We start from the raw sequence: 18,900 nt of genomic DNA, 5'->3' as shown, positions 1-18,900 counted from the left end.
GAGTGAAATGATCAACAAACAGGCAACAGATCCCATGTCACAGACCGCCTCTTCTTTTCATATTAGGAGAAGCATAAGAAGACTGGGCTGCCTATAGACTACATCTGAGCAGGCAGTCCAGGTACTCTCCCTGTATGGTCCTTGGTTGGTACATCATTCTCGACAGGCCCTACTGTGCCCAGATATTTTACTCTATTGGGCAACTTGTGGAGCTCCTGTCCCATCCAACACTTCTATCCTCCAACTCCTCAATAAGACTCCCTGAGTACTACTCAAAGTTTGGCTATGAATCTCAGCATCTGCTTCAATTCCCTGCTCGGTGGAGTCTTTCAGAGGACATCTATGGTAGGCTCCCATTCTGTTACCTCTCTCCACACACTTCCGGTATCTTTTCTATTTGTCCCTCTGAATAAGAATTTGGGATTCTCCCTAGGGTCATCCTTGTTACTAAGCTTCTTTAGGTCTGGGCACTTATAAGTGAGTATAAACCATGTGTGTCTATCTGAGTCTGGGCTACCTTACTCAGAATGATGTTTTCTAGTTCCTTTCTTTTGCCTGAAAATTTCATGATTTCCTTGTTTTTCATAGCCAAGTATTATTCCATCATGCAAATATACCACAATTTCTTTATTCTTTGGTTGAGGGACATCTAGGTTTTTTTTTTTTTTTTTTTTTTTACAAATACTGGCCATTACAAATAAAGCTGCTATGAACAAAGTTGAGAGAATGTCTTTGTTGTACAGTGTAGCATCTTTTTGGGTGTATGCCCAGGAGTGATATAGTGGGCTATTGAGGTAGAGCTATTCCCAATTCTGAGAAAGCACCAGATTGATTTCCCCAGTGGTTGTCCAAGTTGGCATTCCTGCAAGGAATGGAGGAGTGTTCACTTTTCTCCCCATTGTTGCTAGGATGTGCTGCCACTTGAGTGTGTGATCTTAGCCATTCTTTGCTGCAGTGCCCACCTGAGTGATCTTGAGGACAGGGGATGAATTAGTGCATAATCAATGACACAGACAGACCCTGGGAGTTAGAGTGCAAGGCAGAAACACATTTATTTCAGAAACAGGGCAATCCTTTATAACCCATTCCTGAAATCCCATAGAACATTGAAGTTCTTGCCTCTGTGGTATCATCATGGATTGGTGTGCATGGATCGCATGATGCTGTGCACGTCATTGCTGGGTGCCCTAGCAGATTTTCAGTTGGAAATTGAAAGCATTGTCAGTGTGCACGCGCAGTCACTTGTTGCTTCGTGCTACAATTCTTGACAGATGTAAAATGGAATCCCAGAGTCATTTTGATTACATTTCTCTGATGACTAGGGATACTGAGCATTTCTTTAAGTGATTGTCTGCCATTCTATATTCATCTGTTAAGAACTCTCTGTTTGGCTCTCTTCCACATATTTTAATTGTTTTTTTTTGTTGTTGTTGTTGTTGGTAGTGGTGGTGGTGGTGGTGGTGTTTAATGTTTTGAGTTCCTTATAGATTTTGGTTATTAGGCCATTGTCATATGTAAGATTGGTAAAGATCTTGTCCTAATCTGTAGGGTGTTACTTTGTTCTTTTGACACTATCCTTTGCCTTACAGAAGATTTTCAGTTTCAAGTGCTTCCATTTGTTAAATGTTGACCTTAGAGCCTGAATTCTTGATGTCCTGTTCAGAAAGCTGTCTCCTGTGCCAATAAGTTCAAGGCTCTTCCCCACTACCTCTTCTAATAGATTTAGCACATGTGGTGTTATGTTGAGGCCTTGATCCACTTGGGTATGAGTTTTGTGCAAGGTGATAAATACGTATCTATTTTTATTTTTCTACATGTAGACAGACATCCAGATAGACCAGTACCATTTGTTGAAAAGGCTATGTCTTTTATATCTCTTTTCCATGAAATGTTTTGTCTCCTTTATAAAAAATCAACTGTGTGTGTTGATCAAAAAGTCTATTTCTATGCCAGTGCAATGCAGTTTTTAATACTATTAATCTGTAGTATAGCTTGAAGTCAGGGATGGAGATACTCCCAGAATTTTTTATTATTATTATTATTGTACAGGATCGTTTTTGAACTATTCTGCGAATTTTGCTTTTCCATATGGGGATTTCACTGAATCTGTAGATTGCTTTAGTAAGATGGCCATTTTTCTCTGTTGATCCTACTGATCCATGAGCATGGCACATCTTTTCATCTTCTGATATCTCCTTCAAATTCTTTCTTCAGATACTTGATGTTCTTGTCATACAGGTATTTGACCTGCTTGGTTAGAGTTACAGCAAGATACTTTATATTATTTGTGGCTACTCCGAAGGGTATGGTTTCCCTTATTACTTTTTCATCCCATTTGCCGTTTTTATACTGATTTAAAAAATTAATCTTGTATCCAGCCACTTTGCTGAGGTGTTCATCAATTGTAGGAATTCTCTGGTGGAATTTTTGGGGTCACTTACATATACTATCATCTCATCTCATAGAGATACTTTGACTTCTTTTCCAATTTGTATCCCATTTTTCTTCTTTGGTTCTCTTATTGCTCTCGATAGAACTTTGAGAACTTGAAGATATATGGAGAGAGTGGGTAACCTTGTCTTGTCCCTGATTTTACTCAAATTGATTTGAGTTTCTCTCCATTTAATTTGATGTTGGTGTAGGCTTGATGTATATAGCCATTGTTATTTTTGTATGGGCATTGTATTCCTCATTTCTCCAAAACTTTCATCATAAAGGCTGTTGGATTTTTGTCAAAGGCTTTTTCTGCATCTAATGAAATAATCATGTGATTTTTTTTCTTTCAATTTGTATTTACGGTGGATTATATTGATGTATTTTCCTTTATTAAACCATCCTTGCATTCCTGGGATTCAGGATCTTGATCCTGCTTGATCATGGTGGATAATGTTTTTTATATGTTCTAGAATTTGGTTTGAGAATATTTTATTGAGTAATTTTACATTTGTTCATGGGTGAAATTGGTCTGAAATTCACTTTCTTTGTTGATTCATTGTGTGGACTAGGTGTCAAGGTAACTGTGACTTCATAGAATCAGTTTGGCAATGTTCCTTCTGTTTCTATTTTGTGGAATATTTTGAGGAGTATTGATATTAGCCTTCTTTTAATGTCTGGTAGAATTCTGTGTGAAAACCTTCTGGCCCTGGGATTGGTTAAGTGACTTTTGATGATTGCTTTTATTTTCTTAGGGATTATTAACTGTTTAAACTGTTTAACTGATCTTGAATCACTTTGGTAAGTGAAGTTTATAAAGAAAATCATCCATTCCCTTTAGATTTTGCAATTTTGTTTAATATAGGCTTTTGAAGTATGACCTAATGATCCTTTGGATTTCCTCAGTGTCTTTTGTTATGTCACACTTTTCATTTCTGATTTTGTTTATTTGGATACTCTTCCTGTACCTTTTAGTAGTGTGGTTAAGGGATTATCTGTCTTGTTAATTTTCTCAAAGAACCAACATTGCTTTTATTGATTCTTTGTATTATTCTCCTTGTTTCTAACTTATTAATTTCAGCTCTGATTTTAATTATTTCCTGTTTTCTAGTCCTTTTGGGTATGTTTGCTTCTTTTTCTTCCAGAGCCCTTTCTCCCTATTGACCCTCTTTCTCTACTACCTGGTGTTGTAATGTTGGAAGGTATTAGTGTTAGGTATTAGATAAGGGTTCGAAGGGAAGTAGAGTCTAAGAAATCTAAATAAGGGAGGATCCAAGATGGTGGCACTGATCACACACTGCATCTGTTTAGCAGGACAACCAGGACTACCTTATTGAGTTGGAGTTTTCCTTTTGGTACCTTCTATGGTGCTGGATTTGTGGTTAGGTACTGACTAAATTTGGTTTTGTCATGGAATACCTTGTTTTCTCCATCTATAGTGATAGAATGTTTTGCTTGGTATAGTAGTCTGTGTTGGCATGTATGGTCTCTTAGTGTTTGCATAACTTCCATCCAGGCTTTATAGCTTTCATAGTCTCTGTTGAGAAGTCAGGTGTAATTCTGATGGGTTTGCCTTTATATGTGATTTGACCTTTTTCTCTTGTAGCTTTTAATATTCTTTCTTTGTTCTATATATTTAATTTTTTGATTATTATGTGGTTGGAGGATTTTCTTTTCTGGTTGAATTTATTTGGAGTTCTGTAGGCTTCTTGTATATTTATGGGCATTTCTTTCTTTAGGTTAGGGAAGTTTTCTTCTATGATTTTGTTGAAAAAGTTTTCTGGGCCTAGAAGCTTGGAGTCTTCTCCTTCTTCTATTCCTATTATTCTTAGATTTGGTCTTTTTATAGTGTCCCATATTTCTTGGGTGTTTGGTGTCAGGAACTTTTTAGTTTTAACATATTCATTGATTGATGTATCAATAACTTGATTGTATCTTCCACACTTCTGATTCTGTCTTCCATCTCTTGTATCCAGTTGGTGTGACTACTGTGCATCATTCCTGTTCCCTTCCCTATGTTTTCCAACTGGAAGATTGCCTCAGCTTGGGATTTCTTTGTTGTTTTTAATCCCTCTTTATGTCATAAATAGTCTTATTCATTTCTTTCTTCCATATGATTGAATTTTCCTATAGTTCTTTAGAGGATTTATTCAATTCCTTCATCTGTTTGGATGTATTTTCTTATGCATATTTGAGTGATTTATTTTCCTCTTACAAGGCTTCTATCATTTTCATCACCTCATTTGTCCCTCTTGGGCCTGTATTGCCTAGTCCAATGATCCTTTTTCCACAGTATCTACAAACCCTGGGAAACTTAGACATTCCTGCTGAAAAACCAGTGATACCAAAAAAGGGTTTTTGTTTCTTTGATGGGAAGTACCATATTTCTCAGAGTAAGTGCACTGGCCATTTTGAGCTCTGAGGCTTTTAGCAGCTTGAGCTACAATCTCTTCAAATGACTGAGTACTGAAAATGAAGCACCAAGAATTTTGATATATAAGGCTTTTGGTAACTACTGGGAAAACTAAAGGTGGTAATCTTGTAACCTGATGCTGCAGCTCTGGCAGCTTAGTTTGCTTTATTAACCCTTTCTCTTGAAATGGGCTGTTTCTCTCTTTTGGGGGAGTGGGGGAAAGGATTTATTTGGCTTATATTTCCACATCGTAGTTCACTTGTAAAGGAAGATAGAACAGGAACTCAAACAGAACAGAAAACTGAAGACAGGAGTGGATGGATACAGAGGCCATGGCAGGGCACTTCTTCCTGGGTTGTTCCTCCTGACTTATTCAAACTGCTTTTTTTGTAGAAATCAGGACCACCAGCCCAGGGATGGCCCTACTCACAGTAGGCTCAGCCTTCTCCATTAATTGGTAATTAAGAAAATGTTCTACAGGCTTGCCTACAGCCTGACCTTTTGATGCAATTCTTAATTGAGGCTCCCTTCTTTCAGATAAGATTAGGTTGTGTCAAGTTGACATAAAACTATCCAACATAATTGACCCATTGTCACCTTGATACATAAACACAGGACTGTTAAGCCACTCCTTTCACTTCTAATTCATCCTAAGATCTAGCATTAAACATACAAAATTACAAATTTAAGCACATTAAAGGTTTAGTCTTCTTGAAATAGTCGATCTCTTAAAATCCACATTGTTTTAAATTTCAAAGTCTTTCAACTATGGGGCCCTATAAAATAAAAAAAATATGTTAAGTAGATTCTTATTTCAAGAGGGAATAATCAAGGCACCATCATAATCAAATCAATGCAAAATTATACTCCAAAAATAAAAGTAACTTAACTCAACTTGCCATGTCTGAGATTCAATCACAATCTTCTGGGATCCTCCAAGGGCCTTGAGTCATTTCTCTGGCCCACCCTCTACAATACATATAACTTGTCTCCTAGGCTACAGCTGGTTTCCTAGGCTACTCCATAATTGCTGCTTTTCTTGGTGGCCATCCCATGGTATTGGCATCTCCAAAATTCTAGGCTCTTCTGCTGCATTTGAGCCGAACTTTCACCAATAGCCTCTTCTGAGCACTCTTCATGGTGCCAAGCCTCAATTTCTTTGCATGACCTCTTCAGTTCTGGACCATAAATTGTCACTTAGGCTGCACCTTCACCAATGGCCTCTCTTGGCTTCTCACAGTACCAGACCTAAGCTGCTTTTCATGACCCATTCATGCCTTTAAACCTAGTACTACCTGAGCAACTCTTAGAGTCCCAAGTTCAACTGCAAGCGAGAGGGACATCCTTAGTCACTTTGGGAACACAGTTTCTGTGGGCTAACTCTCAGGAAACATTTCCCAGAAGATTTCACCTCAGTGATGCTGCTTTCTTCTTAGTCACAACTAAATTCTTAGCTCCAGCAAACCAGCATCGATTATCCCAGGAAAGCAAAGGTTTCACTTTAGTAGTTCTGGTATCTTGTCAATCACAGCTGATGCTGCAGCCCCAGCTAATCAGAACCAGACTCTTAATTCAATATAACAAATGACCCCAATAGGGTCTGTAGACTTCTCTCTGGAACTTCAGAAGCTAGGCCTCTATTATCCACACTGCCCTCAACATTCTTATCTTTAAAGTCCAACAAAACAGCTCAGAAACATTGAACACACAATGTCTTTCCCTGGCCAAAGTTCCAAAGTCCTTCCACAATCTTCACCAAAACAACATGGTCAGGTCTGCCACAGCAATACCATTTCAACTTGTCTTAGGCGTACTATGGCTGCAATGAAACGGCATGACCAAAAAATAAGTATGGAAGGAAAGAATTTATTTGGCTTATACTTCCATACCAATATTCATCATCAAAGGAAGTCAGGACAGGAATTCAAATGGGGCAGGACCTTGGAGAGGTTTGTCTGCTGACTTGCTCCTCCTGGCTTGCTAAGCCTACTTTATTATAAAACTCAGGACCACCAGACCAGGGGTGGCATGACCCACAATACTCCATTAATCACTAATTAAGATAATGTCTTACTGTTTTGCCTACAAACTGATCTTATAGAGACTTTTTTAAAATTGAAAATAGATTTTTCTCTCATACAATACATCTTGACCACACTTTCCCCTCCTCACTTCATTATTTCTAGATCCTCCACCACTTCTCCCCTGGTTCCCCTGCATCTCTCTTTACCCCTTTCTCCCTCTATGTCCTTCTGTTCCTCCCATCTCCCCAGACCACCCACTCAGGGGCTGTGAGGACTTGACACCGAAAGTTCAAGGAGAAGAGCAGGATGGCAAGTGCAAGAAACTCTGGCTCTCGGTTACCAGGGCTAAACCTTTCTGTTATCCCTTTTTCAGTGACACTATTCACTTCCCAAGTGCTTCCATCTCTATTAAAAAACTCTCTAAATGCACAGCCAACTCTGCAATCCTTAAAAAACAAAACAAAACAAAACAAAAATAAAAAGGAAATTGAGTTATACTTCTGGTTTTCTAGTTCATCAATTTCTTGTTTTTCATATCCTTCCATATTCACTTGTAACTTTCCTAATTGTTCAGCCACTCTCCCAGTGTTTTGTTTGTTTGGTTTTTTTGAAATGTAATACAGGAAAAAGACCATGCAAAAACAAATAATCCCCTCTGGGAGCAAAGCAGGAGATAAAGCACTGGCAGCACCCACTAGGAACATTTTTCTGACAAACTGAAACAGTCTATTCATTCCATTGTACCCCGATGTCTCCTCTACTGCATTAGAAACCAGATTTTCCATTATTCCAAGCCGACATTGGGTGTCACTTATATTAAGTTTTTAAAAACACCAAAAGTTCCACTATATAACATTACTTCTGCTTTAATGTACTTTTATACAAAAATGTAACAAAGAAATCAACGATCTAAGGAAAATGGTTTGAGTTCAGAAAAACTTGGTTATAAAAACATGAGTAAGTGCATACAATATATTGACACAGCAGCACTTTCTCAGAACTTTTTCATGACAGAACTATTTAAGCACACTTGCCTGACATGTATGCTTATCTAGATTTCCATATCCAGGATTCCCTCAGTTTCTTAAGTCCTTATTGCCTTTGTTTCCATTTTTCAGTCTCAAACAGTTTTAATTATTTTTTTTTAACTGTTTTTGTCTTTCCTTGTCTTTCTTGGCTCCTTGGCTTCTCTCAGGGATTTGATTATTTCCTCCCATTGTTTGTGTTTTTCTGGATTTCTTTAGAGGATTTCTTTATTTCCTCCTTAAGGACTACTATCATCTTTGTGAAGTTAGTGCTAAAACTTATGATTTTGCTGTGATAGGATATTCAGGAATTGCTGTAGCAGGATAGTTGGACTCTGTTGCCGTGTTCTGGGATGGTGATGACTGTGTTTTTACACTGGCATCTAGGCACAGGTTTTTGGGTGGAACATAGGTCTAAGTACTGATTTCTGAGTTTGTCTTACTTGGATAAGAGTTTTCTTCCTTAGTTATTGTTTCCTCTTTGGTCTTCTGGTCTTTGTGTCTCCATCAGAGCTGATGGCTGGACTTTTGGAAGCTAGTTCTGCAGGGAGTCGCTGTTCTTCTGTCTGTAATGGACTTCACCTGTTCTGACACTGTGTCCTGCAGCTGCTCTCATTGGCGTGGCCTCTATCTGTGCAGCAGCAAATAATTTTTAATTGTATTATCTCCTAGTTTAGTAAAAATGGATTATTTCCTCATACAGTATATCCTAATTATAGTTACCCCTCCTTCTATTCCTCCCATGTTCCTTTTCACCTTCCCTCCAATCTGGCTTCTTTGAGATAATAACCAAACATAATAAAATAAAAGATAAAACAAAAGGCAATCACATCAAAGTTGGACAAGGCAAAATCATCAGAAGGAAAAGATCTCATGAGAGGGCTCAATAATCAAAGAGCCTAGGGATCTTCATAAAAATAGTAAACTGAAAACTATTATATATCCACAGAGGATCTGGTGCAGATCTGTGCAGGACCTGTGCTTTCTGCTTCAGTCTCTGTGAACACTGCTCCATTGATTTATAGGGGCTTATACTCTTGGCGTCCTCCATTTCTTGTGGCTCTTACACTTTTTATTCATCCTATTCTTTGGTGTTCCCCAAGCTCTTGAATGGAGATATTGAGGTATTTTAGAACTGTGCATTTTAATATCTCTCTCTCTCTCTCTCTCTCTCTCTCTCTCTCTCTCTCTCTCTCTCTCTCTCTCCATAGTATCTGGCCTCTGTATTTGTTCCTATGTGCTGAAGGATAAAGATTCTCTGTTGATAGCTCTGAATAAGATACAATTCTTATAGTTTAGATGACTATCATTAAGAGTCATTTGTTGTGACTCTAGGTGTGGGGGCTATCTAGTCTATGGTTCTTGGTCACCCAAGCAGTTTCAGGTTATTAAAGATCTTAAATTGGTTGTTAGCTCATGTGTAGATGCCAGAACTGTAATGATTTAATCAATGCATCCACATAAGAGCCAGTAACACATTTCCTTCCTCTGTTGTTTCACCACTTCCTTATTAACCACCCACTTTCTTTATCAGTCTTTTTTTTTTTTTGATAAACCTGTGACATTTGGTTTAATTTCATGATCCATTTAGTTTAACCAGCACAACCTATGTGATCCTGGATAGCAACTGTCTATTGGAGCCTGGGGAAGTTACCAGTAGGCACATAAATGAAGGCATTGACTCCTGCTCCCTGTGAAAATGTCAGTAGAAAATAACTCAGTGATGAAGGCTGGGGACCGCTGAGCCCATCCTCTAGCCATGCCTGGCTACTTACAAGCTCATTCTAGTGCAGACCTAGTGAAGGCATCAACTACTGCTGTGAGTTCATGATTACAAAGCCTATGTCATGCCCAGAAGATGACACTTCCCAGTTTTTGCTCATACCTTTTCAATCTTACATTTGTTCCTGCCTGAAGAATTTCATTAATGTTCCCATGAGACTTAAAGAATGTGCTGTAAGTGTCTTATTTAAGGCTGAGCACATACATATCATTTATTCTTTAAATTTTGCATCCACTGTCATTTCTTAGAAGGAAAGGTATCTCTAATTAAGGCTGAGGATAATATTTTGTGATATATGTTTAGAAAACAAATTTTCACTAAGTCAGCTTAGCTAAATGGCCTCCCCAGCCATGAGGTTTTTACCATGTTTATTGTGCAAAACATGGATTTCCTTGTGTGACACTCTTCCTGGGGTTTAGTCTACTCACTCCTGATAGAACCAACAACAGAAACTAAGAATACCAACAAAGTCTAACTTAGAGAACTTATTGCATTTTATTCTAAGGTACTTACAGGAGAATGAGTCAGGTGCTATGTATAGAAGAAGAAGTGACTCAAAGACAGCTACATCACCAAAAGCTTAACCGCAAAGTAGACAATACAGAAGCTTAAAGACTTAGTGCACATTTTTCAGGCAGCTTAACAAATTGGAGTGTCCCTTTTCCAGGCATTTCAATTTGTGTGAGCTTCTTCTAGGCAGTTCAGCTGGACTCTACTTTTTATAGCTTGTTTGTCTTTCCTACTTCTTTCATGGAGTCTGGCTTATCTGAATGGATTTGGGCAGCTTGGCTGGTCTCTGCCCCTTTCCAGTGTTTTCACTACTCAGAGAGCTTCTTTCAGAAGTCATTTATGTTTATATATATATTTGGAGGAAAAGGGTAGTGAATAATGTCAGTGTCAGGGATTTCCTGAAGCCATTACAAATTGATTAGTTCCTAGTGTTAAAGATCTTTCATGTAGAATAAAACGTTTTACCTCCCTTTAGCATAGTTGGTGTCTTAACAAGTTTTCTTATGAGTTTCCTTGTAGGATGGGATGTCTTACTGCCTTTAGAACAACCTCTATCTTAATGTGTGCTTCCATCTAATACAGAATGTGTTATCTTGGAAGGAATCACCACACAGAATTGCTCCTGTGGAGTGGGATTAAAATCTAATCAGAGAATGTTTGGCTACTTTCAGAATAGTAGGGCCATTAATCCACAAGTGCGAATATCTTATATAGCAGTTCGGATTCATAGCTTTTAAGGCTTTTTAGATCCCTTTTCTCCCCTAGAAAACTGCACAGTACCTCTTGGAATATGAAAAACTCTGCCAGAGAGGAATCTATGTCAGTTCCAACTTGATTTCTCTGTGTTATGCAACAAAGATTTGTGGTATTCTCACAGAATTTTGCCACCTAGGTGTGGTGGGCAGTCAGGAGCAACAGCAAGCACCTTTTGTTTGTTTGTTTGTTTTTTAAGAGTCCTCTGGGGTCTTCACTGGCACTGGAGATACATGGCTTCAAGAAGGTACCTGAATATATGTACCATTTTTTGTTTTGAATCTTTTCTTTAATGTACCAAAGTCAAGGTATGGTAATAAAATTCTGGAAGGTATTAGAAACCACAATATATTCCAACATGGGACAGCATGAAGCTTTAAAAAAGTATGGAATATTCATGAGACTAGAAAATGAAAGGATATACTTGGAAAATAAGAGGATTTCATTAAATCAAGGGCATGTAAAAAGTTGCATATGTCCAAGAAAGACATTAAGTATATGAGTAGACCATTTAAAAAGATAAGACTTAAAGCTGTATTTGTGATGTGGAAAAGTCAATAAAAAGTATATTAGGCTTTTCAAAGTGAATGATAATACATGGAAAGTAATAAGGGAAGAAATATTAATGTATTGAGTTCATGGATCCTCTGAGGATAGGAAATATATCTAATAGTATTTAACATAAAGCTCTATAGGCGGCTTTAAAATCTGAGGAATTTTTATGGTTAGGTTACCTATTAGGTTAGTTACTTACTCTAGATTAAAGAAAATGACAAGTTTGGCAATGGTATCTACAATGTGTCATAACTACTTAGAGTTATGGATTATTGACACTAAAGAATTTAGAATAAATTCCATCTTCTGGCCATAATGTACCAGTAACAAAATCATGCTGATAACCATAGCTCAGATATTAAATTAATGCAGTCAGAGGAATTTATGTAATAGACTAATGAATTTGTTCAAATTGACATATTTTAAATATGTTATACTGCCACATAAAATGTTCTGACTTGAATAATCATACACCAAAATGAATAAAAGTATTTCCTCATAAACCTTAAGTACATATCTAGACATGTGTTTATACAGAATCCAGACCCAAAGCTTGATACTCTACCTAGTCACATATACAGTGAGATCCCACCCAATTACCTTCAACTGTGTACTCTTCTGTGATTAGTAACTTAGACAAAAACCTTCTACTTTTTCTAGTACTTTTTCCAAGACTTGCCTCTTTTAAAGACAAAAATCAGATTGTCTTTTTTAAAAGGAAAATAAATTCTTAATAAGTAAGGGTACCTGAAAGAGTCACTTTTTTTCTCCTCTGTTTCTGTTCTTTTAGTCAAATTTCTTTGCCCACCCACAAGGCCTCACAGATGCAGAAATGATAGAATTTGCCTGCAACTTGAGAAAATGTGCAATGGAATTAATGACTGTGGCGACAACTCTGACGAAGATCACTGCAGTGGTAACGGTAACTCTGTTCAATTGAAAATATTGGTTTAGGAGCATGTTGTTAGAGAAGAGAAAAAAAAATTCAGTACTTAAAACTAATTCTACAAACGAATTCCTTGTGGATATATGAAGGCTTGTTTTCAGGCACCAGAGCTGGCAACAGCCAAGTGAAAGTCATCCCCTAAGAATTCATCTCAATAAAAAAAAAACCCTGTATTATTTTATCCCAAACTTCCTACTTAGGTACTTCATTCAAAAATATTAGTCTCATAAGAGAAACAACTTTGTTTAAAAGAATGCCTTATCATAAAGACGTGGAGTCGATAGAGTCTGCATAAAATATTCAGATATAGATTTTTCTCAAGATTCTGAGATATAAAACTTTTCTATAGTGCATGTGCCACAAAGTTGACTCAGATGGACCCAACCTCATTTAAGGTGGTCTGTATTAGCTAACAAGTCCCATTTGTCCTAGACAAACTGGACATTTTCTTTTATCTTCTTCTGTTATTTATTTCTTCATGTAAGAAAGAGAGAGCAATATTCAGAAGTTCAGAAGGTAAATAGGCGTAAAAGATCTGGTAGGAGCTGGGAAGGGGAATGAGTGTTATCAAAATATACTCTAAGAAATTCTCACAGAATAAAAAAAAAAAAACATTATTGCCAGAATCTACTTGGGGATAATATTAATACATTTTAACAACAACAACAAAAAAACTGGGTGTTGTTTAATATTGGGAGTATTTTCATTTTTCAAATTCTAAAGCTGCAAATATGTTTGATTTAGCCCATAGAATTTAAGTTAGAAGAGTGAAAAAAAAAATCTATGTTTTCAGAGCGTCTAGTCTTGAACACATTGTGAGCTCAGTATGTTCAGTACTACGGCATGGAATCCTAACTAATCATTGTCTCAATGATCCCGCAGGTAAACTGTCGCTTAAATCCAAGCCTTGTAAGAAGGATGAGTTTACATGTAGTAACAAAAATTGCATCCCCGTGGAGCTGCAGTGCGATGGGCTGGATGACTGTGGAGATGGCTCAGATGAACAAGGCTGCACAAAGTGTGAGTGGGCTCCATGAAGGGACTACAGGGAGGCACATGGTCGGACATGAATCATTCTGCTCTTGCCTGGAGACAACGCTTCACAGTATACTTACACCAGGCTTTTGCTAAAGTACCATTACTTTAAAGCAAAACTTGATTTTTGGACTATAAGATAGAACAGCTTGATTTTACCATGAATTTGATGCGTTGATTTGTAGTTTAGAGATAGCATGTTGTTTTCTCCATAATATCATTTCCTTAAAGGAAGAAAAAGCAATGAAATTAAAACTACTGTACTGAGATTACAGGAAAGCCTTGCTTTGTTCTAACAGTACTGCAACCCAGTTTTCTACTCAGATGCTATTTTTTTTTTTTAATTAGTGTGTCCAAACTAAAAACGGAACAAGCTATGAATTCAGCCTCCTGGCCCCTTATGAATTCATCTGCAGGGAAATAGTAAAAATCTTGAGGTCACTTCTTCTAGCTCTTGTTTAAGGATATGGGATAGGTAAATATTGTTCTGAAGATGACCTTTCAGGAAAATCACTGCCTCTTCACTAAGTTTTAGGAAGTAGTGTGGTGTGACAGCAGTTGTCAATATCAGTGTCCACAGCTGTTTTCAGCTGTATTTAATGTGATGATTTCAGTCTTTTTCTGCCCCTTGACCTTGTAAGAAAGGAGAGTGTACATGCATAGAAAACTAAACTATTTTATGGGAGTTACCTATGTAGAAATAGTTAAAATTTACTTTTTAATTTAAATTTAAACTCAAAATCCAGGATCTTATTAGTTCTGATTCTACTATCTTTACTTTTTTATCTTTATTTTTTACATTCTTTTTTTTTAATTGAAAAATAAAATCATTCATATTACATCTCAATTGTTATCCCATCCTGTGCATCCTCCCATTCCTCCCTTCCTCCCGCTTTCACCCCATTCCCCTTCCCTATGACTGTGACTGAGGGGGACCTCCTCCCCTGAATATGATGCTAGGGTATCATGTCTCTTCTTGGTAGTCTGCTATCCTTCCTCTGAGTGCCATTGGGCCTCCCTAACAAGGGGACATGGCCAAATATGGGGCACCAGAGTTTGTGTGAAAGTCAGTCCCCACTCTCCACTTAACTAGAGAATGTTCTGTCCCTTGGCTAGATCTGGGTAGGGGTTTGATGCTGAATGCATGTATTGTCCTTGGTTGGTGCCTTAGATCAAGCAGAACCCCTGGGCCCAGATCTGTCCATCATAGTGTTCTTCTTGTAGGTTTCTAGGACCCCCTGGATCCTCCTATTTCCCCATGTCCTATATTTCTCTAACCTAGAGTCCTAATAGGATGGATATCCTCACCTCTATCACACTTTCCTGGTAAGTGAAGACTTTCATGGGACATGCCCCTTGGGCTAGCGTCTAGTTATAAGTGAGTATATACCATTTGAGTCTCTCTGCTTCTGGGTTAGCTCACTCATTATATGATCATTTTTAAATCAATCCGTTTGTCCACAAATTTCGGAAATTCCTTGTTTTTAATAGCCGAGTAGTATTCCACAGTGATTCTACTATCTTTAAATCCTAGCTCCCATCGAACACACCTGTGAGAACATTGGGACTCCCTGCGGTGATGATGCATCTTGTAATCAAACAGAAACATCTGTTTTCTGTCGTTGTAACCCTGGATTTCAGAGAAACATGAAAGGCAGAGCATGTGAAGGTAGAGTACATTTCCTTAGCAGCTTGCGCTCAAACCCGTGGCTTATAAAAACCCCGGGACAGCTAAGTTGTGAGATGACCAATAACTCATTTTCATAAAAGCCATCTATATCTATGGGCGACCAAAAGAGAAGCTAAGCTAGCCGTTCCTGAGAGTACAAAGCCTCTCTGAATGAACTCAGCCCTACAGGAATTACATTTGTAACATGACAGTTCTGTTTTGAAATGCAAATGATGAATTTATTGATTAAGAACTATTAAACTATTAGACTTGTTTTATGAATGAATATGTTTGAGATCATCTGTGGCATTTTTCATGCTGTGGTACATAGTTCACTTTGAGATATTTGTAAGCTTTTCTCTGAGCAACATGTTTTAAACCATCTTTTATGGCCTAATTAAAAATCAGTGTCTAAATGGCTTTCTTGTATATGAATATAACTTACATCAGGGCTTTAGCTACAGAGCCATGAAATACAAAAATATGTGTACATATGTTTGCAGTTTTTCTAATAAAAGCATTTTATGGTCATATTTATATGTTATTATAATGTGCAATAATTTCAGAAGTCTGTCTGGCATATTTTGCTAAATTAAAATAATTTTGTTACTTTTATTAATAACACTATTAGATATATGTACATGTGAGTTTTTGTAAACACATGGTGACTAGAGATTGGCCCTCTTCCTCTGTGACTCTCCACCTTGTTTTTGCAAGATAAAATCTCTTGCTGAACCTGAAATTCACTGATTCGTTAGATTGACTGGCCAGCAAGCTCCAGGGATCCTTCTCTTCTCAGTGTTCCTCTCTGCCCAGTGCTGGGGTTACAGGTGCATTTCCTGCTGCCTGGAATGGAGATCTAATAACATGTCATTATACATGTGCATCAAGCACTGGATCCAGTGAGTCCTTCCCTGAGCCTCGTAACAGTTGTAAAAGAATTTTTTCTCCCTCATATTCCTGGTTTAAAAAGACTTCATATTTTATCAAGCAACCTGAAAGAAGACTACTTCATTATAGTCACACAAAGATGAAAGCCATGTTTCTATTTACCTTGAGTAATCAGCTCATGTACTCTATTTTCTTATCCCGTGACACTGTAAGTTGAAAAACTAAGTTTTCTCTACATTATTTAAAAACGTTTTTTATGACTGTTTATCAATTATATGTACATACACACACACACACACACACACACACACACACACACACACACACCCTCTCTCTTTAGAAATTAGTTCTTACAATAGTGATCACTCAAAGACTCTGAGCAGTAGGCTCTGTTTCCTGTGTAATATATGTTTAATAACTTTAGAAATTCTGTTCTTAATATTTTTTATTTTATTCCTTCACAAGGAAAACATAACCACAACTCTATTTGTCATTTCATCATAGGCATGTGTTTACCATTCTTATATAACTGGTTGTAGATGCCAGTCAATCCTGAACATTATTTAAATACGTGTGTACAATAAACATATTTTTATAGTAAAGAAAGCAATGTCTATTTGGTTTTGAGGGAAGAAAGGCATTACCTAGATTTTGTAATTTAGTTTGTTAGGGTCCTATATTTGCTCATATAAGAAAATTCCATAAAATTACTGTTTTCTATTAAAACACGTTACTAGAAATAACCAAGGGAAAGACTGACCATAGCATAGAATAGAAACAGAAAAGATTTAACAAATGCTGCATGCAGGCATGGTGAATGTGTGGAACCAGAATGGCCATATTAAAAGATAGAATCCTCCATATACTTCTATAAAGTAAAGCACAGATTTTTCTTAGAAACCATGCCAAGGATAAGCTCTAGAAGGGTCTGACTCTCTAACCAAAGCAGAACACTCAGCGGCAATTTAGATGATTAAGTGTTGATATTCTCGCTTTAATTCATCTCTGAACAATTCTTCCTGAAGACAAGCAATGTTCATTTTCTGCTTATATTTCAAGCAAACACAGAAAGTAGTTTGTACTACCATGCTCTGGTGTCCTTGGGGAAGTGTCATAGCATAGGCAACAGGACGTAAAAAGTTGAGTGTATACTTTCACTGTGTCATCTGCAGGTGTCACTGTGAATGGTTTTTGTCTAGCATTGAGCCTTTAGAGAGGAAAAGAATGGAGAAAAAAAACAGTAACTTTACTGTGCTCGAGCTAATGTGAGGCAAGTATTTCTCTTACAGTCTTCTTACATAACTCAGGGCAAGTATACAAGATGTAGGTAGCAGAGGAGTATGTTTGAAAGTGAAGGAGGGAAACACATAGCCCACCATATCTACCTGACCATGTATCTTAGCTCTCAGCTCTAACCACGCCCTTCATTCAGTGTCATGTTTCAAGTAACAGACGTTACCTGTGGCCTCTTTACTCATTTCTGACTTAGCCCTGCTTCTTTGCAGATGCGTTTCCAGGTTTTCTGTTTAGATCTGAGTAGTCCTTATTTTGCAATGGTGAAGATGGATTCTGAGCTCTTGTCTTGTAGATCTCAATGAATGTCTGCTGTTTGGCGTATGCTCGCACCAGTGTCTAAACACACGAGGATCATATAGATGTGTCTGTGACCAGAACTTTCAAGAAAAAAACAACAGCTGTATAGCAAAAGGTAAGGTAATTAAAAGGTCGTTTTAATTTGGTCATGACTGTTTCATGGGGAAAGTTTTGTATATTGCATTTTATCAAAAGATTTATTCCTACAAATATAAAATATTTATATATTCAGGCAATCGATGTGGCTATTTTATTTGTATTTTGAAATGGAAAATACATTTACATTTAATTAAAAATATCATTTATTTATCTTGTAAACTTCCGAAAGCTTCTTTGTGAGCTGCTGGAAGTCCTTGTGGCTTGTGTTGCCCCACTGGTCAGCATGCCACTAGAGTTTGCTCCCTTGTGCCTCTGCCTTGTCTTCTTACATAGTCTAACTCAAAGTGGTTTAATGGGAAAATGATTAAATACAGAGCATAAGGGGTTAAAACACTTTGTGTATGAAGCAGTTTGTCGACAGAATAAAAAAAAACTGAACACCAGTCTCATGGCCTAAATACAACGTTTTCACTGACAGTTATGTTTCAGTGAGCATAAAAGTTGTTCTACCATCGCCAGACAATAAGGGCTAGGAATATAAAGAGAAGGTGATGTGGGTATGATCTTTAAAAGTTCAATACAAAATATTTTAATTTTTAAAAATTTAAAATAATATATTCACATTACATCCTGATTGTTATCCCCCCAACCGGACCCTACCCCCAACTCTGCTCTTATCCTCCCTTTCCCACCATCCCTCCTCTTCCTCCTTACCCCTCCCTTAGACCTCTGGTAGAAGGGGAACCCCTTCCCACACCATATGAACATAGCCTATCAGCTTTCATCTGGATAGCCTGCTTTGTATACAAAATCTTATTTCTAAATCCATATCTTTTCAATTTGTCATTATAATTTTTTAAAAGTTAAAAGACAGGTATGGGTGCTAGACTGTTTTTTATATATATATATTTCATTGTTCCTGTATTTTTATAAAATTATACAGCTGTAATATTCTCAGCTACAGAGTGTGACTAATAAGATATAATTTTGGGATTAAACTGGCTTGCTGTCAAGTATCATGTGTGTGAATGGTGTTACGTGTACTTAAAGTTGAGTCCTAAGACCATACTTACACTACCTAGCCTAGAGGAAGTCATTGAGATCTTTGAGGCTTGATTCTTCATTTATAAAATCAGAGCACTCATATCTATTTCCATTATTTCCTTAGAAA

The 18,900-nt window shown here is 37.3% G+C and overlaps 1 protein-coding gene across 5 annotated transcripts in view; it reads left to right on the top strand.

The window, feature by feature from the left end:
- Window positions 1-18,900, top strand: part of LRP1B (LDL receptor related protein 1B) — a 1,938,012-nt gene that overhangs the window by 1,812,300 nt on the left and 106,812 nt on the right. For all 5 annotated transcript variants that reach the window (XM_084800259.1, XM_084800256.1, XM_084800258.1 and 2 more), the window contains 4 exons: window positions 12,287-12,412; window positions 13,325-13,462; window positions 15,012-15,146; window positions 17,626-17,745. In XM_084800259.1, the coding sequence (XP_084656385.1) occupies window positions 12,287-12,412; window positions 13,325-13,462; window positions 15,012-15,146; window positions 17,626-17,745 (519 nt within the window). The remainder of the gene's footprint in view (window positions 1-12,286; window positions 12,413-13,324; window positions 13,463-15,011; window positions 15,147-17,625; window positions 17,746-18,900) is intronic.

The sequence above is a fragment of the Acomys minous genome (genome assembly GCF_964271855.1).
Source record: "Acomys minous genome assembly, chromosome: 10".
Lineage (NCBI taxonomy): Eukaryota > Metazoa > Chordata > Mammalia > Rodentia > Muridae > Acomys > Acomys minous.
Note: the sequence above shows the minus strand (reverse complement) of the source record. Positions and strands in the feature narration are given on the sequence as shown.